This window comes from Mirounga angustirostris, unplaced genomic scaffold, assembly GCF_029215605.1.
Source record: "Mirounga angustirostris isolate CCGP_5_RB_7025 unplaced genomic scaffold, mMirAng1.0.hap1 SCAF_6, whole genome shotgun sequence".
Taxonomy (NCBI): Eukaryota; Metazoa; Chordata; class Mammalia; order Carnivora; family Phocidae; genus Mirounga; species Mirounga angustirostris.
In genome coordinates, this window is record NW_026991714.1 from 129,475,145 (window position 1) to 129,492,225 (window position 17,081).

A 17,081-nucleotide genomic window follows, 5' to 3' on the forward strand; every position below is an offset into this window, starting at 1 on the left:
AATAATTACATCTAATATTCTACTTTGAAAGAACAAGTATTTTCCCATGTAATTGAGCCCCATCCTGTCTTTGTATGCCTGAGACCTTGGGCCACACCAGATAGTTTATCCGAACAATGTGACTTATGGTGAATGCCTATTTTTGTATACCTGGGGCCCTGGGACACGCTGTATCAGTTTGACCACTGGGTGGGTGCTAGACTCTAAATGGCTGAGTCAATCAAATGGACACTGCATGACTGATTCCCATTAAAAACCCTGGACACTAAGGCTCAGGTGAGCTTCCCTGGTTGGCAACAGTTCACTCACGTCACGTATCATTGCTGAAAGAATTAAACACTGTCCCCGTGTCTCCATGGGGAGAAGACAACTCTGCAGTATACATCTTTTCCCTTTGCTGATTTTAATCTGTATCCTTTCACTGTAATAAACTGTAAGTATAATGAGTCCTTCTAGTGAACCACTAAACCTGAAGGTAGTCTTGGGGATCCCTGACACAGATATGTAAACGTGGGACAAGAATAAAAATAGTAAGTACTTCGGACAAGAAAAATTTAAGAGGCAATGAATTCCATGGCTGCTATTCTGTCCACTGTCAAATAACAGCATCTAGTAAAATCAGTAAAGATGTTTATAAAATATCTATTTGATGGCAGTTTAACTTTAATTTGGATACCTCATCTCTTAGAGAATTTTGGTTATTTTTGTTTCAATCCACAATAAATACGAACATTTCAAAATAGGTTAAAATAAACTTTTATTAAAAATTTTTATTAAATGTTAGATTTATACACAATTCACAAATTCTTTACAAAACAATTGCCAAACCTTATTCATTTGTAATTGTTTCTATGCAGACTTGGAAATTTTATAGTGAAATAGGGTCTATAAAATATTTTTTTTAGAAAGCATCACAATGCTAATTTTAGGCAAAATAACATTTAAAACTGAAATCTTTGCACGTGAGAACTCTCAAACACCCGTATCCTTTATCCCAGTGACAGTGTAATGGGAAAATGAACATTAAATTGACTTACTGAGGAAACAATGAATAAGTATTCTGTAAACTTGCAAATTTACTCGTTTCTTTATTACTTTCAGAAGCAGTGGCATTACAAGGTATTGACAACCAAACTACGTACTCAAATAAAATGAATGTTAATCAAATTAACATTCAAAAAAAAAATGTTTCAAAGAGGCACCCCTTGTAAGATCTGTTAAAGAAGTCTTTAGCACACTGAAGGCTTATGGTACAGGCCATCAACCCTGCAGGAGACACTCTCTTCACACAGAATGATAATTCATCCCTTTTAGAAGTAAATATCATCTCTGTTGTAGTATTGCTGGTAAATGAAAGATACAAATTCAAAATACAATGGCAACATACAAAAGTGGTCAATAGTTTTGGTCTTTGTCTGAGAGGTACACTCTGTAGTTTAGCAAAGACTGGCTTTGAGTCTTCAGTTCAAAAGGATGACTGCCCAACTGGTACGATTCCAGAGAGCAGAATCCTAACCACCAACTTGAAAGGAATATGGCTCAACAAAGAAGAAAATAGTAACCAATTTACCTCAAAGATTAGGAAGTAAAATCAATGTCAAAGTATTTGAAATCACAAGGAATTTAAAAATTTAATGCTTTGAAAATTTCCCCCTGAGCTATGGATGCTTTTTTTATGTATAGTCTCTAGTAAAACAGATGCATTCTGTCATTCCAAATTGTACTTATAAATGCTATGAATCTTGGTGCCGAAAATAGATAGTTATGTCTCAAACAGCACAAAGTGGTAGCAATTACATGTTTTGTGGAAATCTTTGGTGAAATGCAATCCTGTAGAAGCCTCCTTATTTTGTTTCCCTCCTCCTAATGCTGCTAGAATCTTCAAGTAATTTTTAAGGGAGAAACTACAAGACCATAATGAAGGACCAGCAGACCATCCTGAAAAGAAAAAAAAAAAGTGTTTTAGGGTTATCTGAAAACCAGTTGTGTAAACAATTAAGTCAGATATGGTTTATTTTTCATAGTCCAACACTAATGGAAAATTCTTTGATTTAAAGAAAATAAAGGGTCCAAGATAAATAAACTTGCTTATTCATATTCACCTCATCACCAAACATTCCCTGTCAATGTGCCTTTTTCATGACTTTCAGTAGGTAATTCTGAAACTCCATTAACTAGCCAGGGTTGTTTACAGCTAAGCAGTTCTCTGTAAAGAACTAAATGAGGGGGCGTCTGGGTGGCTCAGATGGTTAAGCGTCTGCCTTCGGCTCAGTGCATGATCCCAGGGTCCTGGGATCGAGCCCCGCATCGGGCTCCTTGCTCAGCGGGAAGCCTGCTTGCTTCTCCCTCTCCTTCTACTGCTCCCCCTGCTTGTGGTCTCTCGCTCTCTCTCAAATAAATAAATAAAATCTTTTTTTTTTTAAAGATTTTATTTATTTATTTGAGAGAGAGAGAATGAGAGACAGAGAGCACGAGAGGGAAGAGGGTCAGAGGGAGAAGCAGACCCCCCGCTGAGCAGGGAGCCCGATGTGGGACTCGATCCCGGAACTCCAGGATCATGACTTGAGCCAAAGGCAGTTGCTTAACCAACTGAGCCACCCAGGCACCCTAAATAAATAAAATCTTAAAAAAAAAAAAAAAAAAAAAAGAACTAAAAGAGATACACCTTTCCTTCTGCACAGACTACTTAAGAGACAACCCAAGTACCCCTGAAACAAATAATACATTATATGTTAATAATAATAATAATAATAAAAATAGACAACTCAAGTATAGGGCTTCCCTGAAAAAAGACTCAGTTATCATAAAGCATCATGGATCAGGTAAGAAATGATACATTTATTTCCATATAAATGCAGCTTATTACTATTCTAAGAAAACTTTGCAACCCTTACCTGTTTATCATGCATTTTAACTCCATTTTAAAGAGTGTTCACAACACAATTTAACCTTTCTTTGTTTTATTATTTTTTAAGTAGGCTTCCACAACCAGTGTGAGGCTTGAACTCAAGACCCTGAGATCCTGAGAGTGAGAGTCGCATGCTCTACTGTCTAATCCAGCCAGGCATTCCTCTAACCTTGATACCTAGAGTCATCATTACGTATAGTGACTATACTGTTCTGTAACACAGTGATGTCTTCAGTCACTGGACAACTTAACCCTATAGTAAATGACTTCAGACACTGTGTTTCTGAACCTTTTCATCTGCTTTTTTGGGTTTCTGTCTCTTCTCTTGATATCAGATCTTAATCCTTTGTGTTCTCACCAAGTCTGCATCCAGCAAGCAATCCACCTTAAGGTACTATTTTTAATCTACTGTGAACCAGAAAACTAGCTAAAAACTAAGACTCATTAGGGAAGTGTGCCATGAGCAATGGGCCAACTTTGAGCAACACAGAAAGGGAATGGTGGCATGCATGTCTTGCATTTCCAATCACATTCTAGCTATTACTTCTTTCTTCTTTGTTAAGCTTTTCCATGGCTCTACTTCCTCATTTCTCATTCACTACACAACTCATTGCAATCTGGATTCTGTTCCTAGCAACTCCAGCAAAAACTCACCAGAATTCTAGAAAAGGGTTCACAAATTCAAATGCCCACAAGGGCTGGGAAAATAACATAGATGAATATGTGGGTTAGGTATGTGAGTCCATAGGGAATGTTGAGACCACTGGTAAACCAGAGACCTGATGCCTAGCTAAAGGAATTTATTTTTATTTATTTATTTATTTATTTTTTAAAAATATTTTATTTATTTATTTGCATGAGAGAGAATGAGAGAGAGCACGTGAGAGGGGGGAGGGTCAGAGGGAGCAGCAGACACCCTGCCGAGCAGGGAGCCCGATGTGGGACTCGATCCCGGGACTCCAGGATCATGACCTGAGCCGAAGGCAGTCGCTTAACCAACTGAGCCACCCAGGCGCCCTAGCTAAAGGAATTTAAACTCAAAAATATTTATAACACAGAAGAGCCAAATAAAACAATCTCATACTATGACTGGCCCATGGACCATCAGATCTGTTCTAGACTCATTAGCCTAATCAAAGTAAATGAATTTGTATTACAACACAAACAGAAAGATTCTATCAACGTTCTTATAAGAATACAAATTACATCTTACAAAATGTTAATTTTTTGCATACGGTTATCATGTTTCAGAAATGAAAACATCATTTGCAAAACAATATACATGCTGAGATATCAAACTCAAAGTGTAGCTTACAAGCTGTTTTAAAACCTCAAAACAGGGGCGCCTGGGTGGCTCAGTCGTTAAGCGTCTGCCTTCGGCTCAGGTCATGATCCCAGGGTTCTGGGATCAAGCCCCGCATCGGTCTCCCTGCTCCGTGGGGGGGGCCTGCTTCTCCCTCTCCCACCCCCCCTGCTTGTGTTCCTTCTCTGGCTGTCTTTCTCTCTGTCAAATAAATAAAACCTTTAAAAAAAAATAAAATAAAACCTCAAAACAACTTTATGTATGTATACATGTATAAAATCACATTTTATGAAATGAGATAATTATAATTCAAATCTTTATGTCTATTATATTTATACTCTATATACACAGATATAAATATTATTTATATTTTATATTTAGATGTTTTTATCCATGTTCTTCTTAAACTATCCAACCAGCATGAATCTGCAAAATGTAACTCAGAATAGGTTACTTCACTCCTTGGCTTAAATCTTTCCAATCAATCATTTCCCACCTAACTCAATTAAAATCCAAAGTTCATACTATGGCCTATAAAGTCCTACACATGGTTTTATTCCAGCTGCCCAGATCTCAGCTCCTACCATTCTCTCCCTCAAGTCCCACATCTTAGCTTTCCCATTCAAAGCTAAGATGTCCCGATACTCCATGAAACTTACATTGCTGCCAATGAGGACTTTAATTGTATCACAGATTATTTAGGTTCAGGGACTTGCTCATCTCTGTCTGAATCTCCCTATGTGTCTAGAATAGTGGTCTGTAAATATTTTTTGAAATAATATTTTCTACCCACTCCACTGACTTTGGGATTTTACTCCTAGTTTCTTACATTTTTATTCAAGGAAGTTTAATTTTTAAAAAGACAATCATTTTTATTTCCAAAAACATGTTAACAATAAATCAAATAATCACCTGAAAAAGTATTTGGCTACCCTTCTGTTAGGAGCCTGAACTTTTTTTTCTAAAGATTTTATTTATTTATTTGAGAGAGAGGGAGTGCACAAGCAGGGGGAAGAGGGAGAGGGAGAGGGAGAGGGAGAAGCTGCTCCCAGCTGAGCAGGGAGCCTCATGTGGGGCTCAATCCCAGAACCCTAAGATCATGACCTGAGCCGAAGGCAGATGCTTAACCAACTGGGCCACCAAGTGCCCCCAAGAGCCTGAACTTTAAGTTCAATTTTTTCAAGAGTTGAATCTTGAACTAACTAGCCAAGTGACCCTGGACAAGTTACTTAACCTCTGTATGCCAGTTTTCTAAACTGTAAGATCCACTATTGGGTGTTAGAATAGAGGGCAACATTTGAGGAGAAACAGGCTATCTGCATAGTTTCAAAGTATCTCCCCCCAAGATATATATTTTTTTAAGATTTTACTTATTTATTTGACAGAGAGAGAGACAGCAAGAGAGGGAATGCAAGCAGGGGGAGCGGGAGAGGGAGAAGCAGGCTTCCCGCCGAGCAGGGAGCCCGATGCGGGGCTCGATCCCAGGACCCTGGGATCATGACCTGAGCCGAAGGCAGACACTTAACAACTGAGCCACCCAGGCGCCCCAAGATATTATTAATTATAAAGAGAAAGACCTATCAGTATTAAATATCTCCTGATGCTACCCTAAGAAGGGCACATCACTTGTATGGCATTCTTGCCAAAAATGTATAACCTCATTCTAGTCATGAGAAAACACCTGACAAACCCAAACAAGGGACAGTTTTAAAATAACTGACCAATACTCTTCAAAAGTATCAGTCATGAAAACAGGGAAGGACTGGAAAACTCGAAGAAGACAAGGAGACATGACAATGAAATACAATGTAGATCCTAGGACAGAGAAAGGACAATAGTGGGAAAACTAGCAAAACCCAATGTCTGCAGTTTCATTATTAGTACTGTAACAATGTCAGTTTCTTAGTTTTGATGATTGGAGCATGGTCATGCAAGATGTTAATATTAAAGGATGCTGGTGATATCTACATAGGAGCTTTCAGTACTATTTTTGTAACTTTTCTCTGAGTCTTAAATTATCTCAAAATAGTATCTTAAAACAGAAAAAAAGGAGGGGTGCCTGGGTGGCTCAGCCGGTTGAGTGTCTGGTTCTTGGTTTCTGCCTGGGTCATGATCTTGGGGTCATGTGATCAAGCCCTGTGTCAGGCTCCAGGCTCAGTGGAGAGTCTGCTTCTCTCCCTCACCCTCTGCCCCCTGCCCCCTGCTTGCACATGCTCAAGCTCTCTCATTCTCTAAAATAAATAAATAAATCTTAAAAAATTAAATAAAAAAGGAGATAATAATTGTTATCTTTTAAGGTTGTTGTGAGGCTTACACAAGATGACACATGTTTTGGGATGCCTGACTGGCTCAGCTGGTGGAGCATGTGACTCTTGATCTTGGGGTGGTAAGTTTGAGCCCCACATTGGGTGTAGAGATTACTTAAATAAAATCTTAAAAAAAAAAAAAAGATAACACATGTTCTTTTGCACCTAGAATACAGTAGCATTCGGTAAGGGCTCAAGAAATGTTAATTATTAGTAGTACTGTCTTTTTCTGAGATTCCACATCATATAGGTGTTGTTCCTCAATTAGCCTGCAGGCTGATCTATGGATTTCGCTTTTTCTTTTCACTTTCCAACCCAAATAACTTCAAGACTTTTTTTCACTAAGTCCTAAAACCTTTTCACTCTCTCACTAAGCTGGTTATATTGCAAAAATAATTACATTTCATGCATCTTCATGTTCTTTTTGGAAATAAGAGAACTGTTGCTCAAGAAAAAGCCAGTTACTTTTTCAAAGAAACAGAAAGGTGACCAAGTCCTCTTTCTTCTTTGTAAATCACACATAAAATTCAAGTTAATAATGACAGCCATTTAAAAAACTAGTGGTCCCTAATCATTGTATTGCTAATTACTTTTGCTACTCTGACAAACTGTTATCACAACTGTACTGTACCTATGTAACAGAAGGATAACTACAACCTGTAATATCGCAACAAAGAACAATCAGTCTTGGAGCATCTTTCCAATCCTCAATTATATAAGTTTTATTAGCAAAATTACAAAACTTGTGATTTTTTTTAAAAAATCCAAATTCCATTAAAAAAAGTTATGAAAAACTGTGAATGGCCATGAAATGGCTATTAGTATTAATTTGGGGGTTACAATAAAACATTAATAAGTAAGCAAATCTACAGATATGGAATCCATGAATAATAATTATCAACTGAGTATTCTTTCGTTCACTATTATGTCTATGTGATTCATCCATGTTGCTGCATACAGTAGTTGTATTTAATTGTATGTAGATGCCACAATTTTTTACTTATTCTTTACTTACTTTTTCTGGGTTGCTTCTAGTTTGTGGCTATCATGAATAAAGCTATTACAAACCATCTTGTACATGTCTTGTGGTGGACATAATATTCATTTCTATTAGATCTATACTCAGGAATGGAATTGCTGGGGGAGTGGGGTGTATATACATGGCTTTAGTAGATACTACCAGCAGAATTCCAAAGTGATCAAATCAATTCACACTCCCACTACCAACGTATATAAATTCTAGTCACTCCACATCCACACCAACACTTAACTCCGAGTCTTTTTCATTTTCGCCGGTTCTTTTGCATTCTGGTAGGCCCACTTAGCCGAACTGGAACTGTGTTTCCCAGAATTCCCTTCCCTTTTGAGTCGGCCAGTAGAGACTTGTACCAGACTTGTAAAGTGGAAGGAGGCAGAAGCCATTATGCTCAGGTTATTGCAGGGCGCCAGAGGCCCATCCAACTTACACGCTTTGCTGCTGGCGCACTGGCTTGCACTGTACGTACAGGTACAACCAGGTCTGCAACTAACTCCTGCTCCCACAAGCGCCCCACCTTCCAGCCTCTTTGAATTTTGGGCCAAAGGCCACCAGCTTGTCTACGGACCACCCATGTCCCCGAAGACGGAAATGATGAGACACACATTCCAGTTTCTCCTTACAGGTGCCAGTTCATTCTCACTATTCCCCACTTTATGTTTGTCTTTTCTTCCAAGTGCTGCCCTGTTGATTTACAATGACTACTGTCCACAGGCAGTATCTTTCCAAACACTTCTTCACCAGCCCCTAACAAATGTTTTAAGATATAATCCCTTATTCCCTAACAATCATATTGGTTCTGTTTCCCAGATGGAATCCTAAATGTTAAATCTGGTGAATCCAGGCAAAGCATAGATGGATGTTCATTGTACTATTCCTATGACTTTTCTGAAGGTTTAAATTTTTTCAAAGTACAAAGATTAATATAACACCTCTGTTACCCGTACTCAGTTTTATTGAGTATTAACACTTTGCCTTGTTTGTTTCAAATCTCTTTTTAAAATGATAAAAATTTTTGGGATGTCTGGGCGGCTCAGTTGGTTCAGTGTCTGCCCCTTGATTTCAGCTCAGGTTGTGATCTCAGGGTTGTGAGATCGAGCCCTGCATCGGGCTCTGTGCCAGCAGAGTCTGCTTAAGATGCCCTCCCTCCCCCCTTGCACCCGTGCACTCTCTCTCTCTCTCTAAACAAACAGATAAATAAAATCTGTAAAAAACAAAATAAAATAGGGGCACCTGAGAGGCTCAGTCGGTTAGGAATCTGCCTTCAGCTCAGGTCATGATCCCAGGGTCCTGGGATCGAGCCCTGCATCCGGGCTCCCTGCTCAGTGGGGAGTCTGCTTCTCCCACTGGCACTCTCCCTGCTTGTGCATATGGTCGTTCTCTCTCTGTCAAATAAATAAAGAATTAAAAAAAAATAAATAAATAAAATAAAATGATAAAAATTTTATATCTTTCTATCTGAAAGAGCAAAGTGTTATCACTCACTAAATCTGAGTGGTAGGTGCGAGGAAATCTGTAGCAAATTAGTAAAAAGAAAACCAAGCAAAAAAATTAAATAAAATTCTTCACAATAGGGGCATCTGGGTGGCTCAGTTGGTTAAGCAACTGCCTTTGGCTCAAGTCATGATCCTGGAGTCCTGGGATCGAGTCCTGCATCAGCCTCCCTGCTCAGTGGGGAGTCTGCTTCTCCCTCTGATGCTCCCCCCTCTCATGCTCTCTCTCTCTTTCTCTCTCATTCTCTCTCTCAAATAAACAAATAAAATCTTAAAAAAAAAATTCTCCACAATAGACCAGTCATTAAGGCTACAGAAATTTCAGCAATAGTTCTTTATAGGTTGGTGGTAAAGCACAATCACAAAAATCACATCAAAATATATCAGTTCTGGGGTGCCTGGGTGGCTCAGTTGGTTAAGCAACTGCCTTTGACTCAGGTCATGATCCTGGATTCCCAGGATCAAGTCCCTCATCGGGCTTCCTGCTCAGCAGGGCATCCGAGTCTCCCTCTGACCCTCCCCGCTCTCATGCTCTCTCTCTCTCTCTCTCAAATAAATAAATAAATAAAATCTTTAAAAAAAAAATACCAGTTCTTTGTTTCCTATCAAACAAAACATATATTTTTCCTATGATCCAGCAATTCAACTCCTAGTTATTTGTCCAAAATAAGTGAAAGCATATGTTCTTAAAAAAGCTAGTTAAAGGGCGCCTGGGTGGCTCAGATGGTTAAGCGTCTGCCTTCGGCTCAGGTCATGATCCCAGGGTCCTGGGATCGAGTCCCACATCGGGCTCCCTGCTCCTTGGGAGCCTGCTTCTCCCTCTGCCTCTCTCTCTCTCTCTCTGTCTCTCATGAATAAATAAATAAAATCTTTAAAAAAAAAAAAAAGCTAGTTAAAGAAGAAGACAAGGAGGAGGAAGAAAAGGAAAAAATATACTTGTATAAGACTGTTTATAGCTACTTCATTTGTATTAGCCAAAAACTGGAAATAGCCCACATGTCCATGAATAGGAAAATGATAAAATATGGCATATTATACATTGAAATACCATGCAGCAATAAAAGGAACAAATTATGGTTATATGCAACCACATGGATAAGTTTCAAAATATATGCTGAATGAAAGATGACAGACACAAAAGAGTACATGTTCTATGATTCCACTTATATGACATTCTAGAATAAAAATTAATCTATGGTAAACATAGGTGTAAATATTTATGATCTTGGATTAGGCAATGGTTTCTTAGATATGACACCAAACACAAAAGGAACAAAAGGAAAAATAGATAAAATGGACTTCATTCTAATAAAAAACTTTTGTGTTTCAAAGGTCACCACAATGGAAATGAAAAGACAACCCACTGAATGGGAGAAAATTTTTACAAATCATATATCTGATAGTGATGGACTAGTATTTAGGATATATGAAGAACTCTTACAACGCAACATAAAAAGACAAAAACTCCAATTTTTAAAAATGGGCAAAGGATCTAAATAGAAATTTCTCCAAAAAAGATACACAAATGGCCAATAAACACATGAAAAGATCCTCAACAGGATTAGTCATCAGGGAAATGAAATCAAAATCACAATGAGACACCACTGCACACCCAACAGGATGGCTATAATAAAAAAAAATAGTAAGTGTTGGCAAGGATCTAGGGAAATTGGAACCCATATACACTGCTGGTGGGATTATAAAATGGTGACGTTGCTTTGGAAACAGTCTTAATAGTTCCTCGAAAGGTTAAACAGAGTTACCATATGACCCAGTGATTCCACTCCTAGATGTACACCAAAGAGAGATAAAAACATGTCCACACAAAAAGACAGAAATATGAGGAATAAGAGCTAAACCATATAAACCATTTAGAAAAGTGCCTGACACACAGGAAGCATCTGATAAATATTAACTTTACTATTTATAGTCCAAGTAATGCTGATAACATTTCTTTCATTAAATAATTTCCCTGTTAGGCATAAGCATGATAAAGTCTAAGACCTACCTGCATTGCTGCCTCACCAATAGCACGTCGAATTTCCCTCAGGGTCTGATACTGCTCCAACAAGTGATCACCACAGATGATATCTACCTATGGGCAAATAAGAGTATCAAATTGCTTTCTTGCTTCAAAAAACCATATGAAAAAATTAGGAAAAGCCAATGTAATTATTTCCAGACTAGACTTTGCTATTTTATTTCAGACTGATAAAACACTCTCAAGACAGATTTTAGAAACTTGCTACAGAAATAAAATGGAAGGTGGGTGGGAGGATGGGTTAGCCTGGTGATGGGTATTGAGGAGGGCACGTTCTGCATGGAGCACTGGGTGTTATGCACAAACAATGAATCATGCAACACTACATCTAAAACTAATGATGTAATGTATGGGGATTAACATAACAATAAAAAACTAAAAAAACAAAAAAACAATAAATAAATAAATAAATAAAAAAGAAATAAAATGGAAGGAGCATTAGAAGACATTGCAGGACAATAGCATAGTAAGCAGATACTCAAAATGATTTCCTTGAATTGCTGAGAACAAGTAAAATCACATGATACATTCAGCATAAAGGTGGCACAGGAAGGCACATTTTTTTTAAGATCCATGATAAAATGATTAAAAGGATATATAATACTTAAAAAGGTAATCTCTAGTTATTTTGAATAATTCCCTCATAAGGAATATCTCATTTTCCAACAATGGAGAGTCTAACCCTTAAAATACACACCAAGGGAACTATTTTATGGATGAAACATCTTAGGATCGTTTTAGTCCTTTAGTAGTATCAAAGCTCTAAGATAAATCTACTTTTACACTGGATGCTCTAGAAATGATGTTGTATAGTTATATACTATATGGTAGTAAGATTCCAGTATACTTACTTCCTAAGACAAAAATGCAAATCTTCAATCTTTCTTGTCTTGCAATGAGTGCTCGTTTCCTATTGCCTTAAAATGGGGTCAGGTCCTTGATGTCTTACTATCCTTTAATTGGCTAGATCTCCTAATGTCCCTGTTTAGTTTATGGCATGACATTTCTCCTCGTCCTCTAACCCAGAATAGAATATCACCTGATTCTTACTTCTCCTTTCCCTTTCTTCTTACAACAATCAGTTACCAAGTCCTATGGCGCTTTATCATAATACTTCTTAGAGTTCATGTCATCCTTTCAGCTGCTGCCCCAAGGCTTAAAGCAGAAACCATACCACCTCCTAACCAGATTTCCTACTTTCAAATTCTGTTTACTCTAAAAATCCCACACACTGCCAACATGTTAATCTTCCTAAAACCTTAAGCAGGGATGGGGAAGAAGTGAAAGCAATTGCATTTCACTGAGAAGCTACTATGTATACCATATGTTATATACTACATATTTGATATATGTGATCTCATCTAATCTTCATTCTTATGAGCTAGGTATTAAAATTCCCACTTTACAGACAGGAATACTTAGAGGTAAAGACACTTAACTTTCCTAAGGTCACAAAGCTAGTAACTAGCAAAGTCCAGATCGAAACCCAGGTCTGTCTCCAGGTCCATCTTTCTCCAAAGCCCAAGTGCATGTCAGGGGTTGGCAAACTTTTTCTATAAAAGGCTAGATAATAAATATTTTGGCTTTGTAGGCCATAGGATCTCTGTCATATCTACTCAATCTGGCACTATAGCATGAAAACAGCCTTAGTATGGCTGTGTTCAATGAAATTTTATTTATAAAAACAGATGGCAGGCTAGATTTGACCCATGGGTCATAGTCTGTCAACATCCATGCTATATCATAATTCATAAACTCCAATTAGTACCAACTTCTGTGTTTCACACTTACTAGTTTCAAAATTGGCAGAGCAATACTTGTTTGCAAAATGACTTAAAAGCAATGATAGTGTAGCTTGAGCACAGAACTTAGGTCCATGAAAAATTAAAGAATTTGGAAACTATCACTATGTTTTGATTTAGTATTCAGCAATCCAGGGACCATCACTCTTCATGAGCTTCACCACATGATATACATTTATGGTTTGGTTACTGTATTTTTTTTTTTTTTTTAAGATTTTATTTATTTATTTGACAGAGACACAGCTAGAGAGGGAACACAAGCAGAGGGGAGTGGGAGAGGGAGAAGCAGGCTTCCTGCTGAGCAGGGAGCCCGATGCGGGGCTCGATCCCAGGACCCTGGGATCATGACCTGAGCTGAAGGCAGACGCTTAATGATTGAGCCACCCAGGCGCCCCTCGTTACTATATTTTTCAACTTAATCTTAACCCCCAGAAGTTGGCCAGTTACTACCATTTTGATGTGTATGGCCCTAGATGCTATGTGTCCATGTAGGTTTTGTGTTTTGATTTTTAAAAATGGGATTATACCACATAAATTGTTTTACAACTTATTTAAAAAACAAAACAAAAAACCTTAATATACCATGGTCATCTCTGAAATACGTAGTTAGCTCTCTCTTTAATAGCTACATAGTGGGGGCACATGGGTGGCTCAGTCAGTTAAGCCATCTGCCTTCGGCTCAGGTCATGATCCCAGGATCCCTGCTCAGTGGGGAGTCTGTTTCTCCCTCTGCCTCGCCTCCTGGCTTGTACTCTCTTTCTCTCTCAAATAAATAAATAAAATTTTTTAAAAAAAAGAGCAACATAGTGTTACATTATATGAATATATCATACTTTATGTACCCATTCCCCTGGTACACATTTAAATTGCTTCCAGTTTTACATACTGATTTTTAAAAGTCACCTGACTGTAAATATTTCATAAATTACCACAGTCAGATCTCTGAAGTTCCCACAAACATGACCCACATTTTTGGTAATTTGCTAGATGGACTCACAAAACACAGCAAGGATACATGGCCAGATCAGTAAGGGGAAAAAGATGTAGCTGAAGTCTGGACAAATTCATGCACAGGCTTCCTATGCACAGCCCCCATCTTAGTTTAGGAAAAGATACACCCACAGTATTCCTTTTCCTAGCACTGTCAATGTGGCCAACTTGTGCAATATTTCTACCCAGGGAAGCCCATTTGAAGCTTGGAGTACAGATTTTTACCGAGGGCTGTTCAGGTTGGCATTCTCTGCCTAGCAACTAGTAAATTCCAGACTCCCAGAAGGAAGGCTGGTATTCATCACAGACCCACTGTTTATACGGTCTAGGCACAGAGTAACACCTTATCAGTTAGGGGACTTTTCCTATTATTGTAGGAAACTTTTTGTGGGCCAAGTTCCTAGATGCTAGGCAAGGGCTAACCTTGTAAGCAGGCCCTTCTAAAGACAGAAGCCTCAAGTTGGCTTTATTAACTCTTTTTCTGTACAATCTTTCTACACTCTGGAGTATCAAGTCTCAGATAGAAAGGATAACTATAATATTTCTGAATCTCAGAGCAGAAATCAGAATGTGAGGGTAGTCTTAAGGCAAGAAAAACCTGTGTCTTTTTATTTATTGATTTTTAAAACCTGTATTTTTTTTTACAAGCAAGATCACACTACAGATTCCAAGATAGGATTTTTCACTGTATGAGCTAGTGCCACATTTGTTCTTTTCTTTGATAGAAAGTTCTTTTTTCTTTGTCTGGTAAATTCCTATCCGATACTCTTCAAGTCCATTCTTTAACTCCTCCAGAGTTAAATCATTCATTCTTGTGCTCTTGTTGCACTCACCACATCCTACTGTCATTCCGTTGTTGTACTGTATATCTTTCCCACACAACTGAGTCCCTGGGTGGCATGAATTTTCTGTCTCACCTTTGTACTCTTATGGCTAACTACACAGATGCTCAATTTAATATCAACAGGTAATAAGTAAATGGTAGGGATATACCATATGATACATTAGAGTCTGTTCAAAAATTGATTTGAAACAATTTAATAGTAAGGTTAAAGTCATATACTAAATAAATAATAATAAATATAACCTATCTTTTAAGATAGAATTATGGCAGGATTAACAACAAAATCTAGTATCACTTCTTTTATATAAAGATTTTTTTAGTGATCAATATGATGTTTATTTTCTAAGTCTCATTTCATAAAAGCAAAGTAAGATCTAAGACAAAACAATGTACAAAGGAACACAAGAATAACTATAAAACAAAATAAAAATAAGGCATAAACTAGTTCAAAACCCCACTAACTCAACCATGGTAATCCAGAGGCACTGAGGTCTCTAGGTGATGCAATCTATTCAGACAATTATTGATTTCTAATTTTGAATTAACTTAAATTTCTTAAGAATACACGATCTGTATTTTATTATCTTTCAGAATTGTCTTCCTTTTTTATTTTGATCTGCCACAAATAACTTTAAAAGGTAGTTTAGCATTTAACAGTCCTGTAGTCTCATCCATTCCTGCTAGTCAAGAACCATAAATGAAGGTCACATATCTGTAAACAAAGCACACATTTCCTACTTGGGAATAACTGGTTTAAAGGTCAGCATAGCAGGCTCAAGTGACTGGGTTGGCCAAACATTTTATTTTGATTAATGGTTAACTAGCTCAATGTTCTGCTCATATTAGAAGTAACTCTTGTTTATTCTCTCTTGGATTTACAAGGTCTAAACAATTTTAGTCACAGTATCTGCATATTTGATAATTCTCTGTTCCATTATTTCAACATTTTGGTGAAATAGTAATTTATGAGTATTACCAGCTATATATTACCTGAATAGGAAAGAAATATTTACCTAGAGAACCAAGAGCTGACAGAGAAAATTAAATGTTGAAACAGATTTTATATAATTTTATTTCAAAATGCTAAAAGCCTTGAATTCTATGACATGAAAAAAAACCCCACATTGTTACACAGTAAAGCCAATTTGGCAACCACATTTCTTTTTCTTCTTTTTTTAAATGTTTATTTTTTTAAAAGATTTTTTATTTATTTACTTGACAGAGAGAGACACAGTGAGAGAGGGAACACAAGCAGGGGGAGTGGGAGAGGGAGAAGCAGGCTCCCTGCAGGGCTTGATCCCAGGACCCAGATCACGACCCGAGACCCAAGCCCTGAGCCGAAGGCACTTAACTGACTAAGCCACCCAGGTGCCCTTTTTTTCTTTTATTTAGAGAGGGGTGGAGGGGAGGGGCAGGAGAGGGAGAGAGAATCTTTTTAAAAAATTTTTATTTATTTATTTATTTATTTATTTATTTATTTATTTATCTGACACAGAGAGAGACAGAGAGAGCACAAGCAGGGGGAGTGGCAGGCAGAGGGAGAAGCAGGCTCCCCGCTAAGCAGGGAGCCCAACGTGGGGCTCCATTTCACGACCCTGAGATAGTGACCTGGGCCAAAATCAAGAGTCAGACACTCAACTGACTAAGCCACCCAGGTGCCCCACAACCACATTTCTTAAAACACCAATGTAAAACTTATAAATGCTAATTGTGTTCTGATCAGTATCTAGCCACAGAGGAAATAACCTATATCCTAAGTAAGCCCTCTTGGGTTGCACTTCTTAGTTATTCTATATAATCAGGTGCAAGTCTTCTGACTTCTGTTTTTAGAAATAATAGACTGTTACGGGATCACTCACAATTCTTTGTCCAGAGGTCTCTAAGCAGCTACCTATTTCTAACCAAAAGAGGAGGAATAACCTCAAGTAAGCTATGGCTACAAAGTTACAGGTAAGTCATTCCAGTCTTTAGTTGTCATGAGATACAGCCAGCATTATGTCATACTCAGTAAGAGAAGTTACATTTCTCTGGATTAGACATTTATTTAGTACCTACAAATACCAGTACTAAAAACACTACCAAACTTTCAGCCAGCTTTAAATATCAGTTAAATTAACAGCAAATAGGTGTTTTAAATAAAAATTATTTTATGACATTTTACACATGATGGAGAATAACAAAAACCCCTTTAAAATTTAAGTAATAAAAAAGGAAAACTATATAGATGTGCATTGTTAATGGCTCACATTCTATGTTATGTTCAACAATACATGAGGTTTGAGTTTCCACCTTATAACAAGAACAAATTACACAGCTAGAATGGGAGATATTTTCCAATGCTCAAAAACCAAATAGGGT

At 37.6% G+C, this 17,081-nt stretch overlaps 1 protein-coding gene across 2 annotated transcripts in view; it reads right to left on the reverse strand.

The window, feature by feature from the left end:
- Positions 1 to 746: 746 nt before the first annotated feature.
- PCGF6 (polycomb group ring finger 6) overlaps positions 747 to 17,081 on the reverse strand; it is a 33,916-nt gene continuing 17,581 nt past the window's right edge. Inside the window, exons 9-10 of one of the 2 annotated variants that reach the window (XM_064595231.1) lie at positions 11,055 to 11,137; positions 747 to 1,938 (exon numbers count right to left, since the gene is read on the reverse strand). In XM_064595231.1, the coding sequence (XP_064451301.1) occupies positions 11,093 to 11,137 (45 nt within the window). In that variant the 3' untranslated portion in view covers positions 747 to 1,938; positions 11,055 to 11,092. Of the gene's footprint in view, positions 1,939 to 11,054; positions 11,142 to 17,081 lie in introns of both variants that reach the window. The other variant, XM_045878743.3, reaches the window with a different exon arrangement.